This window comes from Camellia sinensis, chromosome 1, assembly GCF_055761805.1.
Source record: "Camellia sinensis isolate YWXY chromosome 1, ASM5576180v1, whole genome shotgun sequence".
Taxonomy (NCBI): Eukaryota; Viridiplantae; Streptophyta; class Magnoliopsida; order Ericales; family Theaceae; genus Camellia; species Camellia sinensis.
The window spans coordinates 105,586,824-105,610,458 of record NC_138961.1 but is presented as its reverse complement, the minus strand read 5'-3'; the positions used below and the strand labels follow the sequence as shown (position 1 = coordinate 105,610,458).

The following is a 23,635-nucleotide window of genomic DNA, read 5'->3' as shown; positions in this document are numbered from 1 at the left end:
CATTTCTTCCTTATCTAAATAAAAATAAGAAAAATCACAATTATTTTTTTTCCCTTATTACTTAAATAATTATTTCTTTTCTTTTCTGTCCTAACTTTCCAAACACATTGTAAAGGAATTTCTATTTTTTCTCCCTAAATCGAAATAGAGAAAGTATTAAGGGTTCTGGTTGTCTTGTACGAACCCCATTTGGTTGTTCTTTAATTTTGTGGGTTGTGGTTGGTGAGTTGAGAGGTCATCCTATGTCATATCTTTACCCTGTTGTGACTTTTCCACGGCTTGAGTAGCTGTTGGATGATGTGAAGGCAAAATCTTTTACTATTTTACTAGTCTCTATATCTCAATCTGAAAAGTGCTGGTGATGTCAAGAGGAAAAAAGAAAATCTGAAGATATACCTATTTTGAAAGTGATAGTGATCTGTCTCCATCCAGAAATTTTTGGAGAAAGGAAGAGACAGAACAAGAAAGGAAGGTTTTTTTTCTTTTTCCTACTTGATGAGTGATGAGTCTTGGGGGTTTCAATGGCGGTAGTGGCGGTGTCTGCGGTGGCGATGGTAGCGGGAAAGCAAGACTGGTGATTGATAGTCCCTATAACGCCATGTCCACCGCTGCAATGGGCCAGCCTCCACCACCCCTGTTCACTCGCCCAGTCTTCAACTCTCCAGCTCTCTCCCTTGCCCTCGTACGTGTCATCTCTCTCTCTCTCTCTCTCTCTCTCTCTCTCTGTCTCATACACACATCCAGTGATATATTTTTTAAAAGGTTTTTCATGTTTTATTTAAGTGGGTTTTTGGTTGTTTTTGCAGAAACCCAAGATGGAGGGACATGGTGAGATGGGTCTGATGGGAAGGAACAAAGAAGATGGGCATGAGAGTAGGGCTGAGAGTGATAACTTGGAAGGTGCATCAGGGGATGATCAGGATGCCTCAGGCGATAAACGGCTGAGGAAGAAATTCCATCGACACACTCCCTTTCAAATTCAAGAGCTTGAATCGTAATTTTTTTTTCTTCTACATTTTATTGTTTCTTTGTCTTCATTAATGAGATGTTTTAAAAATGAAAGTTGTTTTTTTTTTTATTTTTTCCTTGATTTGATTAGTCACTTCAAAATCAATAATCACCCTGATGAGAAAGAAAGGTTGGAGCTTGGTAAGCGGCTATCCTTGGAGAGCAAGCAAATCAAGTTTTGGTTTCAGAATCGACGAACCCAATTGAAGGTAATTTTGATTCTCATTCTGCGTTCTCTTTGTTTATCTTTCATGTGTAATGTGTTCTGGAACTTAAAATTAGTCAATTTTGATCAGACCCAAGCGGAACGCCATGAAAATAGTTATCTTAAACAACAGAATGAGGATCTTCTAATTGCGAATGTTAGAATGAAGGAGGCCATGAGGAGCCCAATTTGCAACAATTGTGGTGGCCCAGCAATTCTGGGTGATGTATCTATTGAGGAACACCATCTCAGGGTTGAGAATGCTCGATTAAAGGATGAATTACATCGGATCTCTGCCCTATCGAACAAATTCTTGGGCAGGCCAATATCGGCATTAGGTGATTCAATCCCTCCTCCAATGTCAATCTCCAGCTTGGAACTTGCTGTAGGAAGAAATGACTTTGGTGGTTTAAGCTCAGTAGACACCACATTTACAATGGGACTTGATTCTAAAGATGGGGTTTTGAATGCTTTGCCAATGATGCCAATGGTGACAACAACACTAACAGTTGGCACAGCACACGATGATATGCCATTTGAGAAATCTATTTTTCTAGAGCTTGCGGTGCGTGCAATGGATGAGTTGGTTAAGTTGGCTCGGATTGATGATCCTCTCTGGGTCCAAAGCTTAGTTGGAGGGTGGGAAGTATTGAACCATGAAGAGTACATGAGGATATGTCCTCCCTGTATTGGAATGAAACCCAGTGGTTTTGTAACCGAGGCTACGAGGGCAACTGGTATGGTGATCACTAATAGCTTGGCTCTTTTGGAGACATTGATGGATGCAGTAAGATATTCGATCCTTATGTATCTTTTTTTTCCCCCCATTCTTTTTTGTCCATCTTTCAAAATATGATTTGTGTTTTTAATTTGTCATCCGTGGTTAATTGTCTTATTGTACTTTTTTGTGATGTGGAAGAAGTTCCATTTACGCGGTGGCTCAATCGATTTGCCACTTTAGTAGAGAAGCTGCTATTTCCAGCTCAAATTGTTTCTCTTATTTTCTTTTTGTATCTTTCATATCATTGCACTCTGAATAGGTAAGAATGCCTGATATGTTGTGTTTGATAGTCTCTTTAAATGCATTCCTTTGTGTAGAATCAATGGTCAGAAATGTTCCCATGTATGATTGGAAGAACATCTACTATTGATGTGATTTTCAGTGGCATGGCTGGATCCAGAAATTGTTCTCTGCAACTGGTATTTTTCTTTCTTTTCAAACTACTACTTCCTTTTTCCGATATCTTTTTTTCGTAGCTGCAAAGCTTAAAAGATCTTACTGTAGATGCATGCAGAGTTCCAAGCTCTTTCACCTTTGGTTCCTGTTCGTCATATGAAGTTTCTCCGGTTCTGCAAGCAGCATGCAGAGAAGGTGTGGGCCGTGGTTGATGTGTCTGTTGATGGCATCCGAGAAGTTTCAGATGTGGCCACATTTGTCAATTGCAGGAGGCTTCCTTCTGGTTGTATTGTGCAAGATATGCCAAATGGATATTCCAAGGTAATTACTTATGTAGCCTATTATTCATTCCCTAGACCTTTACATGCAATCTTCACTAGTTTTCTTAATATTTTTTAATTGAAGTTTGCAAAGGATATTTCACATTTTAGGTCAATAATAAAGTGGTTGTTGCAACTCTGTGTTGATGTTGTTTGGGAATGCATCAAGGGGAAGTCATGGATGGTTGGACTTGCAACCCTCCTTTGACTTGGTACTTCGTAAAATTGTATTTTATTAATTAGTGATCAAACTATAATATCTTAATGATGTGGAGCAGAACTGTTGTAAGAATCCGAACCTTCTATGATTATTTTACTGATACAAATGCATACATAGATTAAAATATTGTATCACCTTCAAATTTCAAAGCTGAGGTTGCTTAGTTTTCATTTAATTAGTATATTGTTAGTATAGAGACGAGCAAAACCAAGGGAATCTACATTTTAATGTTATTGAATTCCTTAGTTGTATTTCTTCATATCAAACGTATTTATGGTTATGGTATTTTAAGGTGAATGCCTTGGGGGTTACATCTATTGCTGTATAGACTATGTTTTTCATGCTTATATTATGATCTCTCTCTCTCTCTCTCTCTCTCTCTCTCTTTCTTTGTTATCCACGAGGCTCTATTACCTGGATACAGTCTTAGATTGCACTCTTTTCTACTTTAAATAATTACACCTGCCTTGTTTTCTTCTTGAAAAAAGCATGAAATGGCTTTTGGCAAGTTTTCTGAATGCAGCTGTTTCATAATTGAATGGAAAGTACTTTGTCTCTATCCTATTCTAGGTAACATCACCTCTTTATGATTGACTTCACAATTTGTCTTTCCCAGAGCCTGATTGTGCAATTTGTGTGTACATTTAGCCTTGATTTTGTGGATTTATTTATTTATTTTTTAATATCCTGCATAGTTAAGTAGTTTGAAATCTCTCTCTCTCTCTCTCTTACACACACACGCACGCACGCACTCGCACATGCACATGCACATGCGTGCACACACATCGCAGAAATCCACCGATCATTGCTTCTCAACAAAATATGAGGTGATGTTTCCATTAAAGGGAAATGAAGCAAAGAGGCCGCTTGGCAAATTCTGGAAGTGGGTTTTGCCTAGCTAGAGTAGTAGAATAGACCCAAACATATTAATCAGTTACAGAGTCCCCTTAACTTTCTGGGTCCCTTTGATTAGCAAGAAACAATTGGTAAAAAGTGAGATTGTAGAAAGTGAGGTGAAAAAAAAAGGAGAAGAAAAGAAAATATAATGTTTTATATGAATTTAATTAAGATGAAAATTTTGCCAGGAAAGATGAAGAAATTAGGAATGCTACTTATAACTAACCGCTTTTCATAATCAAATTTGAACTTTCTTTTATCTTTCCATTAATTTTTGCAAGAAACTAACAACTTAGTTACCGTGTGTAAGAGGGGCTAATTTGAGCCCACTAAATTATTTAGGCCCAATAGCCCAAGATTAGTGGGCCCGAATTTATCGCAAGTCCAAGAATCGGTGGGCCCAGATTTATCGCCATCAAACGGATTGAATCGCTGTAAGCCTCGAAAGGGTTCGGGTCCACGAACCTAGAGACTTACTCAGGCCCGGACTCGAGAGGGTATTAAGCAAGCCTAGAGATCCGAGGCACTCGGACTCGAAAGGATTCGGACCCACGAATCTAGAGATCCGAAGTACTTGGCTTCGAACGGATTCAGACGCAATCTAGAAGTCGCTCCGTTAATGAGTCCTAGAACACTTGCGGGCTCGGAGCTTTCCGGGATCTACGCACCAGAACCATGGGCGTAATGGAGTTCGAACAAAGGACCCGATCCCGAGGACGGTGAGTGGAGATAAATTCACTCTTCGGTTAAACTAGCCTATACCCGGGTCGAGGTGGCACGACCCCGGGGGGTCCATGAGACTCGGCAATATTTTGCGGCAGGACGTCCTCTGGGACTACCCCTGACCCTTTGGGATGATTGGGGATCATTGGTTAGGTGTGGCTAAGAAGAAGGGTTCGCCGAGGGAGTGATCTCCTCTTCGGGGTTTTCTCATCCTCGGAGAAGTCACCTCCTCGGAGAGGTCACCTCCTCGGACAAGGTGGTTAGAGAAAATATCTCCCATGTGCCTTGCACATGGGCTCCATCCTACATCATGAGGTGCCTATAAATAGCACCCACCCATAGCTTTACAGGGGATGGATTTTGGAGATTTTTAACTCTTGGGAAAGAACTAATTTCCCTTCTCCATTATCAACCTTGAGAGTGAAAGTGGGAGATCAATGGGAGAGCCTTGTCATTATTCTATTCTCTAGCCATTTTGCCTTCTTCTTCACCCAATCTCTTATCTCCATCATCTCCTTTGTTGTTGTGTTCCTAAGTTGAGATTATTGAAGAATCTAAGCCTCTCATCATATTCTAGAGAATTCGAAGTTGTTCTTCAAGGATCTTCGAAGATCTTCGAATTTTCCAACTCCTTTCTTGAACCCTCTCCTACATTTTGGCGACTCCGCTGGGGAGGCGGATTGGTTAATGGTCTCAACGAGATCTGGAATCCACACAACTCCAACAAGGATGGCAGGAGAAGATGAAGTTCACCAACAAGGATCCTCTAATGGTGGTGATGACAGAACCACGGCTCCAGATCAACCACTTTTGCTTGAAGCCATTCAAGGACTTCAAAATACTCAGCAGGAGATTCTTACCACTCTTCAGAATCTCACTCACACCATGTTGGTGATGAGTTCTAACTTTGCACCGGCGCCAAACGGAAATCAAACTAGTGGTGGAGTTATTCCCGCCGGAGCGCAAAATCAAATCCAAGGAGAAGTAAGCCCCAATCAGCCTATGGCTCATGGCAACACGGCCACAGTAACACATGCTCAAACCATAGTAGGCGGCGGCAGTTTGCCCATGCCCGGGCTCCATGGCGTGCCAAGCCAAGATCCAATGGTGACTAGGGGAGTTTCTAGTGTAATGAATGGTGCTCCGGCGACTGTTGGTGTCCAGGAAAACATAAGGAGCGTGATGACGCAAAAGGGAGCTCTGCCCGTACCTAATCTTGTCACGCCACCAGTAAATGTTACCCAAGCACCAAGCGGGCCTCCTTTGGTGCCGACAACAAATCTGCAAGCACAACCCGGTATAGCGGCGCCGTACGGTGGACTTTACGGGCCTCAATTCAATATCCCATCACCAACTGGCTTGTCTATAGGCGCTGATGGCCAGTATCGTCAAATGTCCTCACCAATGATGAATTCGCAGCACCAGAATGGCCAAGACGCCCCTAGCTCAGTCTTCGGGTACATAAGCCAAGTTCCGGGAATACCACCATCAAACTCTCTCCCTCAACAGTTTCTCACTCTCGCCGATGTGCAGGCCATGTTCGATCTCGAACGGGGCAAGAGGACCTTACCCTCTTTGCCTGATCCGGACGTCAAGCCGCCTTACCCCATTGAGATGCTGAGCTATCCATACCCTGAGGGGTATACAGTGCCGAAGTTCATCAAGTTCGACGGCAAACAAGGAAATGCCCGAGAACATGTTGTGCGATTCATCGAGACTCTAGGTATTCATGGTTCAAACCACGTCCTCCGACTGAGAGAATTCTCTAAGTCCCTCACCGACCGAGCATATAGTTGGTATGTTAATTTGGCCCCAAACTCTGTCCGAAGTTGGGAGGAAATGGTTAACAAATTCCACTCCAAGTTCTTTCAAGTGGCAGAGAAGGTGACCACACTTACATTGTGTAAAGAAAAGCAACAAGAAAGTGAAGACATCCTTGACTACGTCAAAAGGTTTCAGGACAAGGCCGTGGATTGTCATGAAGCAGTTGAGGAGAGTTATCTGGTTCAAATTTGTCTAGAAGGGGCATTGAGCAGGTACAAAATGTTTCTAGTTAACCACAAGCTACCCACCTTCTCGGCATTAATAGAAGCAGCTCGGAACATTAGCATTCCTCAGGCTCAAGAGTCCGGATTTAAAGCCAGTTACAAGACTAGTTTCAAGTCATCTCGTGGACCTATCGTTGCTGCTGCCTCTACCCCGGATACCCGAAATTCACAAGGAGGAGGTCATAGAGGCCAGAAGAGGAAGCAATATAATGGTGAAAAGGGGAATGTTTCTTATCCATGTGGAATCGAGGAAGTAAAAGCTCTAGTTAAGGAATGGGTGGCTGACGGAGAGCTAAAATTGCCTTATGTCGAAGAAATGCCTTCAAAAAAGGACCGCGAGAGCCCTGAATTTTGTGTCTACCATCGTACATTGAAACATCCGACAGAGAAGTGTTGGACTCTCAGGAAAATCTTCAGAGATAAAGTCGAGGCAGACGAATTGAGGTTCAAAAAGCGAGGGACTCAAGACATCCGAGAACAACCATATCCTCAACACCGAGACAAGGGCAAGAATGTTGCTATGATAGCTTATGAAGGCCCGATGATCGAGGCTATCGCCAATCTCGATGACGATGACTGTTATCTGGACGACATCCTCGAGCCAGAGGGTGAGCAAGTTTACTATGGAAGTGCTATCGATCCAGAGGGCAGAACATTTATTACTCATGGCGAAGATCCCTTTGATCCAGAAGGAGGAGAAGAGTACTATGGAAGAGGAGGACACCATGTTTATGTGGCATCTTATTTTGAGGAGACCGAGGAGTTGGTTAACTACGAGCCTCCAAGAGTGGAAAAAGATCCGGATCACTATGCCAAAACCTTGCAAGACTGTGTAAAGTTCAAGCAGTTCTTTGACCAACTTGGACTTTCCAAGGAGGCAAGAACGGAAATCACCAAGTCTATCATTAATATAGCCGAGGCACACCATGAGGAATGCATGTCGACTGAGGGGTCTATCCCGAGGAAGGCAAAAGAACAATCCAGTGCCATTACTTTCTCCGAGGCTGATCGAAAGTATCCTTTTTCTCACAATCGCCCACTTTATGTGACTGTTTTTATTAACGGGGTTGAGTTCAAAAGGGCCTTTCTAGATAGTGGAGCCTCTATCAACATTATGACTCGCGCTACTCTAGAAAAAGTCGGAATCTCTGAAGAACGCATTGTGAAGCAGCCGATAGTCATCACTGGCTTCGGTGGAGAAAGGAGAGTTACTATCGGATGCGTAACAGTTGATTTAGCCGTTGGAGAGATTCGCTCGGCCACCAAGTTCCATATTATCGATTCTGAGGCAAATTATCACATCATTCTAGGGAGGACCTGGATGCATAGATATGGGGCTGTACCATCAAGTTATCATCAGTGTGTTAAGGCTAAATGGGGAAAGAAGACGGTGACAATTCAGGCTACAGAAAGGCCGTTCGAGATCCATGAAGCTCATTATTCTGATGCCATCTACTTCACCGAACTGGCTGTCGAAGAAGTTCCCACCACCTCTAAGCCTTGAGGGGTCAAAATTCCTCGTTGGGAGGATATCAAAGATGACAAGGAGCCAATGACAGAATCAAGTAAGCGGGCGATGTCTAGACCAGAAAGTCTGCCTATTCCTCGGAAGGTGATGAAAGTTCGAGAAGGAGGTAAGATGGTGTATTATTTATGAAGGTGCGGGGAGTCGGTTTCTTCAGTCACCGACTCCGAGTCAAAAGAAGAGCCTCCTGACAATGATATAGTAATAAAGCCTGAAGTGGCTCCAGAATGTATGCAAGATGGGCCGAAGCCTCAGCCTGAACAACTTATCGAAATAGATCTGAGTGATGGACAAGATGCACCGAGGCCGGTATTCGTAAGTTCGAGCCTTAGCCCAGAGAAGCGGGAACAGTTGTTAAAGTTGATAAGCCGATACTCAGATGTGTTTGCTTGGTCATATAAGGAAATGCCCGGACTAGATCCTGACCTAGTCTCCCACTATCTTGATGTGTTCCCAAACTCCAAGCCAATTAAGCAAGCTGCTCGAAAATATCATCCAGATCTCGAAGAGAAGATTAAGGAGGAGATTGAAAAACTTCAACAGGCTGGTTTCATCCGGCCAATACAGTACCCCACGTGGTTAGCAAACATCGTGCCAGTAAAGAAGAAGAATGGCCAAATCAGAGTATGTGTAGACTTTCGAGATTTGAACAAATCTTGCCCGAAGGATGAATTCCCTCTTCCTTACATCGACACCCTCGTGGATACTACCTCGGGACACCAGATGTTCTCATTCATGGATGGATTCAGTGGATACAATCAGATTAAGATGGCTGAAGAGGACGCAGAAAAGACTGCTTTTAGAACACCTCTCGGAAACTTCTTCTATACAGTCATGCCTTTCGGACTCAAGAATGCCGGTGCAACTTACCAAAGGGCTATGACTGCAATCTTTCATGACATGATCCATCATGAGGTGGAAGATTATGTTGATGATCTAGTGGTGAAATCCAAGAAAGAAGAAGACCATCTCCGAGACCTTGAGAAGGTATTCAAGAGGTGCCAGAAATTCAAAATGAGGATGAATCCTCTCAAATGTGCTTTCGGGGTGACGGCCGGGAAGTTCCTCGGGTTTCTTGTACATAGGCATGGTATCGAGGCAGATGAAGACAAGGTCAAATCTATCAGAGCAATGCCTCCCCCGCATTCTCAGAAGGAGTTAAAGAAGTTCCTCGGGAAAGTGTCTTATATTCGGAGGTTTATCCCAGCACTTGCAGAGATCTCGGCCCCTTTCGGTTCATTGTTAAAAGGAGATGCCAAGTTCGAGTGGAACCAGGAGCACCAAAAGGCCTTCGAGAGAATCAAGGCAGCCTTGACCTCGCCTCAGACCATGATAGCCCCGCAGCCCGGGGTGCCGCTAATGTTGTACTTAACTTCAACCCCCAAATCCATAGGGGCATTATTGGTCCAAGATGTAGATGGAGCAGAACGCCCGGTGTATTACATCAGCCGGAAGATTCGAGGAGCAGAAGTCCGATATACCCCGGTAGAGAGACATTGTTTAGCTTTGGTATTCACTGTCCAAAAGCTCAGACATTACTTCTTAGCACACCAGATTCGGATTGTCACTAAAAGTGATCCAATCCGATACCTCCTCAGCAAGCCTGCTCTAACCGGGAAGGTGGCAAGATGGTTGTTAGCACTAGGTGAATTCGAGATCACATGTGTAGCCCCCAAGGCGATCAAAAGCCAAGCCTTAGCTGATCTCCTTGCCCAATTTCCAAGTGGTGACTATGAACCAGTGAATGAAGAATTGAGAGGAGAGGTGCATGCAGCTATGGCTTCCGAGGAAAACTTCTGGACATTGAGCTTTGACGGAGCAGCAGCCGGAGCGAAGGGAGGAACCGGGATAGTCCTTACAAGCAAAAGTGGGGAAAAGTTATATTTGTCTTATAAACTGGATTTCCATTGTTCGAATAACGAAGCCGAGTATGAGGCTCTTATTTTAGGCTTGATAGCAGCTGAGAAGCACAGTATCAAGAAGATTCGGATCCGGGGGGACTCAAAGCTGATAGTGAAGCAAGTTTCAGGACAGTTCGTCTTAAAGGAGCCTGCCTTGGCCACATATCGAACAACAGTCCAAAGGCTTCTTGACAAATTTCAGAAGGTCGAAATAGAGCATGTGCCTCGCTCCGACAACAAGTTTTCAGATGCCCTCGCAACATTAGGGGCAAGAGTTGACATTCCAGAGGAAGAGGCAACAATCGTTATCAAGAAGAGAACAGAACCTTCAATAATACCCGAAGACAAAGGCCTTCCGGAGGACTGGAGAGGAGAAGTCCTCGAGCAGCTCAGAAGCAAAGTTGGAAAACTGACTATGGCCAAGCTTGCCCAATTCACAATTATTCAAGGTGAACTTTACTTCCGAGGAGGTACCGGATTCCTAGCCCGGTGTATTGGCCAACAAGAAGCAAGCTTCCGACTACAACAGATCCATGAAAAGTCTTGCGGGGATGGGGATATCAGTCTGTATAGAAGAATCCAAAGACAAGGTTATTATTGGCCCGAGATGGAGAAGGACTCAAATCAATTACAGAGGGAATGCCCCAAGTGTCAGTCATACATCCGGGAGGATGAGAGTTGCTTTGAAATTGATACCCCTGACTGGAGGCAAGTCTACATTGACTATCTCAAAGAGGGAACACTACCTGAGAGCCCGAGGGACATTGCACACCTCAAGAGGAGAGCGAGGCGGTACTTTCTTGATCAGGACAAGCTGTATAGAAGAAGTATTGAGGGCACTCCCCTGAGATGTCTCTCCAAGGAGGAGTCAGATCTAGTCCTCGGAAGAGCCCACGAGATTGAACATCAAGGAGGGGCTCGGCTGTTCGAGCAACTTATACACCTTGGGTATTACTGGCCGACCATGGAGTCAGATGCATCCCATCACGTGAAGAGGTGCCAGACTTGTCAGAAACACGGAAATTTGATCCATGCTCCAGCTGTAGACCTGCATAGTATCCGAACGCCATGGCCGTTCCATACCTGGGCTTTTGATCTGATAGGGCCCATCTCTACATCTTCTAAGGGGTACAAGTGGATTCTCGCAGCCACAGAATTGAGTACAAAGTGGGTCGAAGCAATTCCTCTGAAGAACGCTACGGGGCCTGCAGTTGCGAACTTCATCAAGGAGAATATCATTTGCCGATTTGGAGTACCAAACACCATCCTCTCGGATAACGGCACTCCCTTCATAAACAAAGATGTGAAGAGCCTCCTAGAGACTTACCAAGTGAAGCATCACAAATCCACACCCTACTATCCAAAAGGGAACGGGCAGGCGGAAGCCACAAACAAGACACTGATAAGGATTCTGAGCAAGATGATGGATGAGTTTGGGGGGACTTGGTCCGAACAGTTGATAGTAGCCCTATGGGCGTATCGCACTTCGAAGAGAAAGCCAACTCAAGCAACTCCTTACTCCCTTGTGTATGGGTCCGAGGCAGTGTTACCTATAGAGTTGGAAACGCCATCTGCTCGAATGGCTCTCGCCTCGGGAATGGTATTGGAGCCTCGAACCACCAGATTGGAAGCATTAGAGGAAAAGCATGACAGAGCTGCAAAAGTCATGGAAAGGTATCATGAGTCCATCGCCCGAGCCTATAACCAGACTGTGGTACCAAGGAAGTTTGAAGAAGGTGATCTAGTATGGAAGATTGTAGACCCAATCATGCGAGGACAGCCTTTACCCAAGTTTTCTCCAAAATGGGAAGGGCCCTACAAGGTGGTTCAGGCAAGCTCAAGCGGGTACTACAAACTTGTAAGGGTTGAAGACGGCTTCCGAACTGGCCCGCTCAATGCAAAGTTTATCAAGCATTACTACCCATAGTTGGACTCATCTATGTTGAAATTCATTTTCACTTTCTTACTTTGTCTAAAGGTTGTATTTCCCTTGCGTTATGAAGAAGCTGGTTTTCTCTATGGTGTATGTTTTATCCCATCACTTACAGTGAACCTATTATGCTTTTGTCAAGAAAGTTGAAGAACTAATGAGAATATTTTAGCTTTTATAAACATGTGCATATGATTGTTCTATCATTCGAAATAAATATTTTATCAAGTAGAATGAGAAAACAATGCGAAAATATCCAAACAACAAAAATTTTGTCATTTCATTGCATTGTCCTAGATAAAACATTTTTATCGAAAGGGGCAAGAAACTAATGATAAAAAAAAACTCAATCTTTCCTAAAGACACCTTCGAAGAAGCTGCCCGTCACATCTACATCTGGAGGACAAACAGCAGAGTGTGCCTCTAAAGTCTCCAAGGCCCGAGCATAACCCGACTCAAGTTCACGAAGAGTTGCCTTTGTCTCATCTATAGAGGTGCGATAAGAGGCAAGCACAGACATAAGTTCCAGCCGATGACTGGCGTTCGAAGCTATATCCAGGCGCTTCCGAAGCCATGATAAGTCCACTTGGTGACGCTCCATGTCAGAGATCCCCTGATACGCCGTCTCGACTACTTTTCCATTAAGGTCACACAACCGTTGCGTGTCCAAGCTATATAAGATAGTGGCAAAAGACTCGAGAAGAGCAGTCTGAATGAGTGGACACTGGCAAGCAAATGAAGCAAAGGTCTCCGGGTAACTTGAATGCACAAGCTGTAGAACTGAAGCAAACTCAGGAGCTACCCAATAATGGAGAAATGATACTTTGCCAGAAGTCGAAGGAGGAATTGGGGCCGGAAAGTTGCTAGTCTCAGGAATCTCCCCAATGTCTATCGGGTTAGATGAACCACCCGGAGGGGTAACTCCCGGCAGAGGTCCCGAGCCTGAGAATGCCGAACGATAAGGGGACAGACCAAAAGCATCACTATCAATGTGGAAATCACTGAGATTCAAATCCAAAATATTTGAAGGCACTGGCGATGAAGAACCTCTGGCAGTCGTCTCAAAGGCAGGTGTTCCCCCTTGAGAAGGAGAACCGTGAGGAGTTACAAAGAGAGTCGGAGTAGAGTCCGGGGCAGGTGAAGACGGGACCCCGGTAGCAGCTAACACTGGAGCAGAGTCCGAGGCAGGTGAAGGCAGGACCCCGGTAGCAGCTAACACTGGAGCAGAGTCCGAGGCAGGTGAAGGCAGGACCCCGGTAGCAGCTAACACTGGAGCAGAGTCTGAGGTAGGTGAAGGCAAGACCCCGTTAGCAGCTAACACTGAAGAAAAGATAAGAAGGCCTTATTGGAGGTAGGGAACAGGAAAGTCATTTAAGTAAAGATTTCTCACAGATATAAGTAAATGACAAACTTCAGAAAGAAAGATTACCAGAGGGAGAATCAATATGCAAAGCAGGGGCAACTGAAGGACTCCTAGCATCAACAAAGTCACTTGGTCGTGTAGAGACCACCTGATCGATCTCAATGTCTGATGAAGCCTGAACAGTAATAGTCATCCCTGAAGAAGGAAGGAGGGCCGGAGGATGAGAATCACCATAAGTGCCAGAGCGAGTCTCAGAGATCTCTAGCACATCCACCTCCACACCATTCCCAGAGGCGCACCTCATCTCTACATCGCTTCTAGAAGCATGGCCCGCGACATCAATTTCTGTGGCATCAGTCCCTCCAGCAATCTCAACATCAGAATGGTGAGCCCCAATAAACTCGTCACCAAGGCAGTGCTCCTCCTCAGCTACGGTAGGGCGATGACGACGCGTGCGTCGAATAAGGTCACAAAAATGATCGGAGGACTCAGCCTCATCATCATCGTCATCTATAACTGCTATACGAGGGGTGCACATCTTCACAAGTCTTGCAGACAAAGGGAGGGTGTCGTCCAAGTCTGAGTCCGGCCTGGGGGAGGCAGCATGGCCAGGAGCCACGGTACCGAGAACGTCAACAACCGCAGGATCCTACATAACATGGGCAAATAAAAGTTTTCATTTTAGAAGGTATAGTCGCAAGAAGGAAAGTAGCTTCAAATCAAGAATTTCGGGTACCTCACGAAGCCTTTTGGAAAGGCGAGGAGCGGAAGGACTGGCATCAGAAGTCCTCTTGTGAGCCATCTTCTTAAGGCGGGTCATCCGAGGACCAGAGGCCTTATTCAAAGGGACTGGCTCTGGAGAAGTAATTGCCAAGCTAGAAGCAGATGCCCGAGCAGAAGGGTCAGTTGGAGCAGATGAAGTGAAGAAACCCTCGTACATGTGGTCAGATTTTCGGCTCTCGGGTAGCCGAAGAGAAGAATCCTTCTTATAAATCGGCGGAGGCAAACATACGGTCGGTCTGCTCTGGACAAATGCAATAAACGCATCGATATTCTTCTGCCAATACCGCCTGAAAGAGGGGGTGAAACCCCCTACTCGGCTCAAGCCTGGCATCGTCAAAGAGCCGGATATGGGAAGCACGGTGTGTATAAGCCGGCGACTGAAGCGCCCGTAGCTCTCTGAAAATGATAATAAATGAGGTGCTGGCCCCGGGGCACATTGATCAAACCCGAATTGACATGCTACACGGTCAGGCCTATAAACGGCACTATCAACGCCTTCCTCATGCCACACCGGTAATGAACTCGGACGGATCATAATCAGCATATCAACAAAGGGTGCAGGGATGTTCTTCGGCAAAGGAAAGGACACCGAGCGGGAGGAACCATGATAGATAAGCGGTGTGGCCACACCCACAGGTGGGCATACATACGGCTGTGCCACAAAGCGTCGGGGATCATCCACCAGAGTATTCAAGGATAAGGTGGAAATGGTACGTGACCACCGTGTAATCAGCGGCTGGCAAGACTTCGCTTTCTCAAATGTCCGAGACCCATCAGTATCGAGCACAGGGATGCCATCTTTATCCACTTTCTCCCGAAGAACTTCCGCCTCAAATACAGTCGGAGCAGGGGCAAATTTTGGGAACCTCTCGAAGAAGAAACATAGCAAGAACTGGCTGTGAATAAAGGAGACAGGCTCATATCGACCCACGGAGCGAACCATATCTCGATGTAGTAAATCCAGCCGATAGTAGAGATTCCCAAGAAATAGTGGAGCCAAAGGGATCCGATCTCCTCTGAAGAGCCTGACTGCCAAGGGGAAGACGAAAGGATTGAGGGAATCCGGAGGTGTGCTCGGAAGAATGAAGAATGAAAGGAAGCAAGCCAGAAATCCCAAGAAATAGAGCCTGGAGCCATACATCGGACCGGCCTCATACTCCCGAGAGTCAGGGTCAGCATCTCTGGCCAAGGGCTGAAGATCCTTGAAGAAGTGACGGATCCATGCAGTATAGGAGGCACGGTCCGTCCTTACTCGACTAGTCCTCCTCGCTGAACCATCAAAAACAGAACTCCACCGACCACAAGTTTGAAGATTTAGCTTCAGAGATTGGATCAAAGAATCATCTTCGGGGGGTGTCTGCTCAGGGTCGAAGGCATCAGGGCCGGTCACTTCCAGACGCAGCAACATGAACACATCCTCAAGGGTGGGCCCCATCTCGTGCTGGCCAAGTATAAAGGTGTGTGTCTCGGTGCTCCACCGAAGAGCCATGGCTTCCAGGCTAGCATTGTTGCGACGGATGGATAGAGATCTAGATATTTTCACCGGGATCAATAGCCGGGCCTCCTAAAGCCGTTGACAGAGGCTCTTGTCCGAGAGGACATCATCGACCCACTCTTGCCAACCGAAAGGAGGGTTTGAGAAGGCCTTGAACTGAGGATAACAGTACGGAAAGTCCCCCCGCTCAATCCGAAAGCGTAGCACCGAGGAAGGAGAAATGAGGGCCTCATGTCCAGAGCCAGTGTCCTCAGTGAGACATAATGGAGCCGCCTTCGGAGATAGAAGAGAAGTGGTGGAGGTAGCCGCCCGCCAGAAGGGGTCCTTCCGACCAAAATAAGGAGATTTTCTCCACTCAGATGCTGGAGGTACATCCCTCTCTTTCATGAGAGCTGGTTCTGATGACCCCGGGACTACGGGTTTCTTTCGAGAAGACATATGGCTGAAATAACAGGTATAAATAGTAAGGAATTGACCGTATTAAAATTCAGAATATTGGAATTAAAGCAACACATTCGAATGAAATTTCGGCATCAACTATTCGTTTCTCTGAGAGTCCATGAATTCAACAAATTCTACGAGGAATTTTTTTTTTTTACACCAAGAGTCCAGGTTCAACCCAGGAAATCATCAACAATTCTTTTTCTCGGGTGTTCCTCAAGCTCAAAAAATTACAGTACCGATATGTGCATTATCAACATATAGATTTTCGTCTTCTATCATCAATAAGAGGTGCAATGTCATAGGTCGCTTCATGATGAAGTTCAATTGGGTCAATTTCTTAAAGTCACTATGTTCTATATTAAAGGTCCAATTTATACGGGGTTCAAAATTTGGACAAAGTGAAGTTCAATAGTAAATTTCAGGCCCGAGATCCGAAGTATATTACATTGCTTATTAGTAGCAAGATTCAATGGATCATTATGCAAATTACAAGAATGTCCTTTCCAAAGTCCATATTCATAAGTCCAGGGTTTTCTCTCTCCATGTCAAAAATGGAGCTCAAATACTAGTCAACAAGTTATATTCGGCCTTTCCTCGGTGATAAAAGTTCAACAAATTATGTTCAAGCCAAGCACCTCAATAAGGTTTCGAGTGCTAGTGCATGTTTCCATATGGCCAAAATCACGGTGTTTGAGCTAAAAAAAAAAAAAAATATCATTGGGATTGCCACAAAAATTGAGCCCATATTCAGATTCAGTTTTTATTTATTTTATTTTATTTTTTTTATTTTCATCAGACTGCTTGAGCCCTCTACATTGCCACAAAAAATATATTTATATATATTTAAATATAATTATATTCGGAAGAGGGGGTCGAATGTCATACTTACAAATTTGGGCAGTTAGAGAGGTGAAGTCCGAAGCAGATACTGGAAATTTAAGCTGAAATCAGAGAGGCTTTACAGACTGTAATCAACAAGACTGGGCCAGGCTTGGGCAAGACCACACACGTTGCGTTGAGAGGGCAAACGTGCGTGGTCAACATCGGATAAGCTGAAGCCGGAAGCAGCGATGTGGAGCTAGGTTGGGCAAGACCACACACGTTGCGTTGAAAGGGCGAACGTGCGTGACGTCGGATAAGCTGAAGACGGAAGCAGCGATGGTGCCACAGAAGAGTCGGCAACCACACACGTCACGTTGAGTGGGGCGATATGTGTGGTCAGCGTTGGATCGTCGAAGCCAGAAGCAAACCAGCAGAGAGAGGCCAGCGGTGGGTATTGTCTTCACTAGTTCAAGATTGTTTGCAAGCCTCAAGACTGAAATAAATCATCACCAGAATTCCTAAATTAGAAAATGTATCAGTACATATTTATTTTGAGCACAAAAGTCCATCAAAACAATAAGATGGAATACCCACAGATCCAAAAATATAAGAAGAAAAAGGAAGAGGGCTTTGAACAAAGATTCAACTAGATCCTGAAATCCAAAGATCAATAAATCTGAAACAGTGAAGAGAATGAAATTAGTTGAGTAAAAATCAAAACCCATTTATATATATATATATATATATATAAAGAGCTCACTCCCAGATCTGGGACAATTCAAGAAGATGGGGTATTAAACACTTACTCACAGATCTAGAGAAGCAAGAGAGAGGAAGAGTTGAGGTGCGTTTGTCTGTAATTGTGTAAAAGCAATGTCACAAGATGCTCTAGATATAAAGAAGATGAACATCTGATACTTTCTGATGTTGATAGTTTCATTTCTAGTGGAAATGGAGATATGAATGCAGGTCCTGAAAATGGAGAGATCAGTCAAATTTGTTGCAGAGAAGATGAATCATTTATTCTCATGAATCTGTCTCCGCGGATTAATACTTACGATGATGAAGATATTGATCGATTACTACCTATTGCATTGATCGATTCTTCGACTATTGAAAGCCAAATATCAAGTGTGGGGGAGGAAGATCCACTGGCAAAGCATGACCATCTAAATGGAACTTCGGATTCTGAACCTGAGATCAATAAACAAGTCAAATCAGTGAGTGAGGTTGAAGAGAAGACTAGCTATGGAGTGACGGAAAAAATTGGAGATTGGTGAGCTTGTGAACTCTTCAATTCCAATGGACGAACAAGGCATACAAGATTTAGTTGCCGGGACATGTCATCAACTTGCAGTTAGTGAAGCAGCTCAAACCCCGTGCTCTGATGACAACAATGTCGAAGCACCAGCCATTAAAGAAACAGGCAAAAAAAAGAAAGAAGAAGGAAGCTGGGTTCCTCAATATAGAAAGAGAGAGAGTAGGCTAAAAGAAGGAATTTGGGTGATTTCGGCGGCTGAGCAAAGAAACAAATTTTGTGAGTTTAGGGTTTTGAGACTGTTCTGAATGTTTATATGCATTAAAAAAAAAAAAAAAAAAAAAAAAAAAAAAAAAAAAAAAAAATACAAAAAATACAAAAAATTAAATTTTTTGCTTGTCAATTTTTTCTGTAAATTGAAGTGCGTCATCAACTTTATCCATACGCTCTGTCGTGACAAAACATTTTTTTTTTTTTTTTTTTTTTTTTTGGGAAACGTGATGCGAAACAGGGTCGAAGAAATGACAGTATGCATGTCTGAGAAATTTAAAATTTCTCATACACGCAAGGGGCAAATGTAAGAGGGGCTAATTTGAGCCCACTAAATTATTTAGGCCCAATAGCCCAAGATTAGTGGGCCCGAATTTATCGCAAGTCCAAGAATCGGTGGGCCCAGATTTATCGCCATCAAACGGATTGAATCGCTGTAAGCCTCGAAAGGGTTCGGGTCCACGAACCTAGAGACTTACTCAGGCCCGGACTCGAGAGGGTATTAAGCAAGCCTAGAGATCCGAGGCACTCGGACTCGAAAGGATTCGGACCCACGAATCTAGAGATCCGAAGTACTTGGCTTCGAACGGATTCAGACGCAATCTAGAAGTCGCTCCGTTAATGAGTCCCAGAACACTTGCGGGCTCGGAGCTTTCCGGGATCTACGCACCAGAACCATGGGCGTAATGGAGTTCGAACAAAGGACCCGATCCCGAGGACGGTGAGTGGAGATAAATTCACTCTTCGGTTAAACTAGCCTATACCCGGGTCGAGGTGGCACGACCCCGGGGGGTCCATGAGACTCGGCAATATTTTGCGGCAGGACGTCCTCTGGGACTACCCCTGACCCTTTGGGATGATTGGGGATCATTGGTTAGGTGTGGCTAAGAAGAAGGGTTCGCCGAGGGAGTGATCTCCTCTTCGGGGTTTTCTCATCCTCGGAGAAGTCACCTCCTCGGAGAGGTCACCTCCTCGGACAAGGTGGTTAGAGAAAATATCTCCCATGTGCCTTGCACATGGGCTCCATCCTACATCATGAGGTGCCTATAAATAGCACCCACCCATAGCTTTACAGGGGATGGATTTTGGAGATTTTTAACTCTTGGGAAAGAACTAATTTCCCTTCTCCATTATCAACCTTGAGAGTGAAAGTGGGAGATCAATGGGAGAGCCTTGCCATTATTCTATTCTCTAGCCATTTTGCCTTCTTCTTCACCCAATCTCTTATCTCCATCATCTCCTTTGTTGTTGTGTTCCTAAGTTGAGATTATTGAAGAATCTAAGCCTCTCATCATATTCTAGAGAATTCGAAGTTGTTCTTCAAGGATCTTCGAAGATCTTCGAATTTTCCAACTCCTTTCTTGAACCCTCTCCTACACCGTGCTACTATGATTGTACAGGAAAATTAACTTTTTTTGTAACTTGTACCACTTTCAAGCTAAACAAACTCTTGAAATTTTTGTTTTATTTTCTATTTCCTTCACTTTCCACCACTTTCATCCTAACCAAACTTACAGATATCTTTAGGAAATAAACTCAAATGGATTCATTCTTTCTTTAGCTAAAGCAGCTCCAACCACACTCTCTACTTTTCACTAGCTAAAGTACAAAAAAAGTACACTCTTTATTTTACCTAATTACGTTAACTATTGTGTTCTCCAACCACCCTCTTTATTTTAGCTAACCATTTAAATTAATTTAATTAATTTTTAAAATAAAAAAATACTAATTGTTGATATTTTATTAATATAAATTTGCAATAATAATAAATTTGCTCATACAAACATACAAAACCTGTAGAATGAGGAGAAAAAAAAAATACAAAATACAAAATAAGTTATTCCGTAATTCATCAAACAGAATTGAAAGAACATATAAAATTGCTACATACACACACACACATATATATATATATATATATAATATAAAATCCCAAATCCAAGACATAAATATACAAAAATCTAAAATATATACATACATAATTGTTTGGAGAGCTTCTAGGGCTCTTCAATTGTAGCCACCAAAAAAATAGGATGGTAAAGTAGCTAGTCCAATAGTTAGCCCATTAGAGCTCAAAATTAGACTTACACTGGCTAAAATGCCTAACAAGTCTTGTTTAACTATCCCCTTGGAGATACTAAGTGATATTTTAGCGCCTCTCTCTCTCTCTTCAAGTAACTAACAATGGATGCACGTGCATGCTAGCATGTTAAAGATTAGAGTAATGATATACAATCAACAAATTCATTCATACAGAATTTTTATATATATCATTTATATGGCTCATTGTAAACTTTTCACTTCAAAACAAAACACAATTGAAGATGAATTTATTTACAATAATGGCATTGTCACATCATTCTTTTTGTAAACATTTTTGTATGAATAGAGTTTTCTTAAAGATTATAATTATTACAAATGGTATTCAGTACAGTACAGACAGTAAGTAATTCCAAAAGTAAATTGCAGGTTACCTGGGTTGAACATACAGAATATGATGAGAGTGTTGTTCACCATCTCTACCGGGCATTACTCAGCTCTGGCATGGGATTTGGTGCACAAAGATGGCTTGCCACCCTACGAAGGCAATACGAGTGCTTGGCGGTCCTCATGTCCTCTACCATCTCTACTGAAGATCATTCAGGTTCACCTCCACTAGAAATCACTCTTCTTTACTTTTGTCAAAAAGGTAATTGGATTCTAATAGTCAATTCTATGTTCAACAGGAGTTACAGCGACCGGTAGGAGAAGCATGGTTCAGTTGGCACAACGCATGACTAGCAACTTCTGTGCCGGGGTTTGTGGGAGCATGCACATGTGGCAGCTGGTTCAAGTTGGCAATGTGGGTGAGGACTTTAGGTTGCTGATACGGAATAGCATGGATAACACTGGTGAACCACCTGGGCTTGTGTTGAGTGCCACGACATCTGTTTGGATGCCTGTATCACAGCAACATCTGTTTGATTTCTTGCGAGATGAGCAACTGAGGAGTGAGTGGGATGAGTTATCTCATGGTGGGCCAATGCAAGAGATGGTCCACATTTCCAAAGGTCAGGATCGTCGCAACTGTGTGTCTCTTCTTCGTGCTACTGTGAGTACTACTCATCTTCTTTTGGGACTTTGGCTTTTTTAGATTGACTAATTTTCAGCTTTGGTGAACTTTTTTCAGAATTGATTTGAACTTCTTTATGTTGTAGATTTGTCTTGACTAGACGATCCTTGAAATTAAAAATTTTAACTTCTTTTTATAAATATATATATATATATATATATATATAAAAAGGTTCAGAAAAGACAATAAAGCCAATTTTTGTAAGTTTTTTTTTTTAAATAAAATAAATTTTCACTTAGTTTTGTCTTTTTTTAATATTTTTCATAATTGACTCAAATTTTTAAAATTTTGAGAATCCTCTAGTCAAGACCGACATAAATAGTTGAAAAAAAAAGAAATTTTGACTCCAAATTGAAAAAAATGTTCAGAAAAGAAAAAATATATCAGACAAAAGCTAGCTTTTATAAGTTTTTGCCAAATGGAGAAGCCCAAGTCCTGTGTTCATAATGGGTTGAAAATACTAAAACCATTTCCCTTCTTTTTAACTTTTTGTTCGCACAACATAGCAGGCTGGTAATACAAATCGGAACATCACGTTGATATTGCAAGAGACGCAGACAGATGCATTGGGCTCCCTCATAGCGTATGCAGCAGTTGACATACAAGCGATGCAAGTGGTAATGAGTGGAGGAGATTCTACCTCGGTGGCTCTCCTGCCATCAGGATTTGCAATAGTTCCAGACGGTTTTTGTGATTCTGCTGGGCCTGAAAACTGTAACGGCACTTTGGTCAAAGGAGGAGGTGGGTCACTGCTCACTGTGGGGTTTCAGCTATGGGTTAATAGCCCTCCTACAGCCAAACTCACAATGGAGTCTGTTGACACTGTAAACAGTCTCATCTCTCGCACAATTCAGAGGATCAAAGCTGCTCTTCACTGCAATTAACACACACCGCTTGACTGAACATGGTAACGCTGTGCCTGCATTAGTTAACCAAAATTTTTGTTTTTGGGAAAAATGGAGAACCGTATATAGGACAGATATAGTGATGATGGCAAACAGAGGGGGAGGGAGAGGGAGAGGGAGAGGGAGAGGGAGAGAGAGAGAGAGAGAGAGAGAGAGAGAGAGAGAGAGAGAGATGAATATTTGTGTGTGAAATGAATGGGTTGAGTCAAGAACGAACCCTGGTGAACCCTTATTGCTCTGGGTGTAAAAAAGTAAAGGTATTTTGGTTTGCTACTGTTGACACTGAGTGGTGATCAATGGTGTGTATTCTTCTCTGAACTTGAAACCAGGGGTGGTGGGTTCGGGTATTGACTCAGTAGACCCATGAGATGAACTCAGCTCTTTAGAGTCTTAACTGTTTTGTTTTTGTTATTCATCTTATCTTCAAGGACTGGTTATCTTTATTTCTTCTTCTTCGTTTTCTTTTTTAATTTTTTTTTTTTGGGGGGGTTATTGTATGGTATATATGTTTCTTTTGTCCTAAACTGGTTTATTTTGCTATGCTGTTTTGTTTTGTTTTCAGTATTGGTTTGCTATTTTTTATTTTTATTTTTATTTTTTAAAAAAAGAAAGAAAACTACAATTTTATCCTTGTGACAAATTAAACTCTATTTAAATTTTTTAATTTTTAATTTTTAATTTTTTTTTTTGAAATTAAACTCTTTAATTATTAACCAAATACAATCTATAATGCAAACCTTACGGTCTCTCTGCTAACTTCTCTAGCAGAGATAAAATCACAGTTTACATGGCACTTTCTTATTGGTTTTTATTCTATTCACTCGCTGTTTTCATTTTCAAAAAATAATGTTTAGAGAACTTGCTAAATGTCTCGCATAATGTGGATCTTATATGGATTTCATAACTATGTAAGACATGAGTGGATGCGAGTCTTATGTGAGTTTTACACCATGTAAGACATTTGATAAAATTTTTGGTCTTTAGCATTTTTGATTTCCAAATAGTCACTTCCAGCGTAGCAACTCTCAGCAGTGACCAAAAATTTCCAAGTAGTCACTTCCAGCGCAGTAACTCTCAGCAGTGACCACCACCAGCTGCATGCGGTCATTGCATCCTCAACATCAACCGATTGTTGCAACCAATTACTCATAATTAATATTACTCTTTCTCACAATGCCTAAGCAATGAAGCTCTCATTCCTTGAGCGAACAAGTCGTATACGACCATCT

The 23,635-nt window shown here is 43.0% G+C and overlaps 2 protein-coding genes across 3 annotated transcripts; one reads left to right on the top strand and one right to left on the bottom strand.

Moving 5' to 3' along the window:
- Positions 1 to 106: 106 nt before the first annotated feature.
- LOC114289039 (homeobox-leucine zipper protein HDG1) lies at positions 107 to 22,849 on the top strand. 2 transcript variants are annotated; one of them, XM_028232672.2, is made up of 9 exons: positions 107 to 682; positions 807 to 994; positions 1,100 to 1,217; positions 1,305 to 2,000; positions 2,312 to 2,413; positions 2,499 to 2,711; positions 20,859 to 21,033; positions 21,116 to 21,480; positions 22,011 to 22,849. In XM_028232672.2, exons 1-9 carry the CDS (start codon positions 503 to 505, stop codon positions 22,383 to 22,385), a joined length of 2,412 nt encoding a protein of 803 aa, XP_028088473.2. In that variant the 5' UTR covers positions 107 to 502; the 3' UTR covers positions 22,386 to 22,849. The 2 variants fall into 2 exon arrangements, with proteins under 2 accessions (XP_028088473.2, XP_028088472.2); XM_028232671.2 differs by having other exon boundaries at positions 282 to 682; positions 22,008 to 22,849.
- On the bottom strand, positions 12,301 to 16,582 carry LOC145790811 (uncharacterized). Its single transcript, XM_082869619.1, has 3 exons — positions 14,054 to 16,582; positions 13,384 to 13,966; positions 12,301 to 13,274 (listed from the first exon to the last, which is right to left on the bottom strand). The coding sequence occupies exons 1-3, from the start codon at positions 15,587 to 15,589 to the stop codon at positions 12,301 to 12,303; spliced, it is 3,093 nt and encodes a 1,030-aa protein (XP_082725745.1). The 5' UTR covers positions 15,590 to 16,582.
- Positions 22,850 to 23,635: the final 786 nt, after the last annotated feature.

What these genes read in the sequence shown, in the direction of transcription:
- LOC114289039 (XM_028232671.2), top strand. Translation starts at nt 503, where the DNA reads ATGAGTCTTGGGGGTTTCAATGGCGGTAGTGGCGGTGTCTGCGGTGGC. An exon ending in GAAATTGTTCTCTGCAACTG is followed by an intron (nt 2,414 to 2,498) that starts GTATTTTTCTTT and finishes ATCTTACTGTAG; the next exon opens with ATGCATGCAGAGTTCCAAGC. An exon ending in TGCCAAATGGATATTCCAAG is followed by an intron (nt 2,712 to 20,858) that starts GTAATTACTTAT and finishes AGTAAATTGCAG; the next exon opens with GTTACCTGGGTTGAACATAC.
- LOC145790811 (XM_082869619.1), bottom strand. Translation starts at nt 15,589, where the DNA reads ATGGCTCTTCGGTGGAGCACCGAGACACACACCTTTATACTTGGCCAG. An exon ending in TTTCCAAAAGGCTTCGTGAG is followed by an intron (nt 13,967 to 14,053) that starts GTACCCGAAATT and finishes CATGTTATGTAG; the next exon opens with GATCCTGCGGTTGTTGACGT. An exon ending in GCATATTGATTCTCCCTCTG is followed by an intron (nt 13,275 to 13,383) that starts GTAATCTTTCTT and finishes TCTTTTCTTCAG; the next exon opens with TGTTAGCTGCTAACGGGGTC.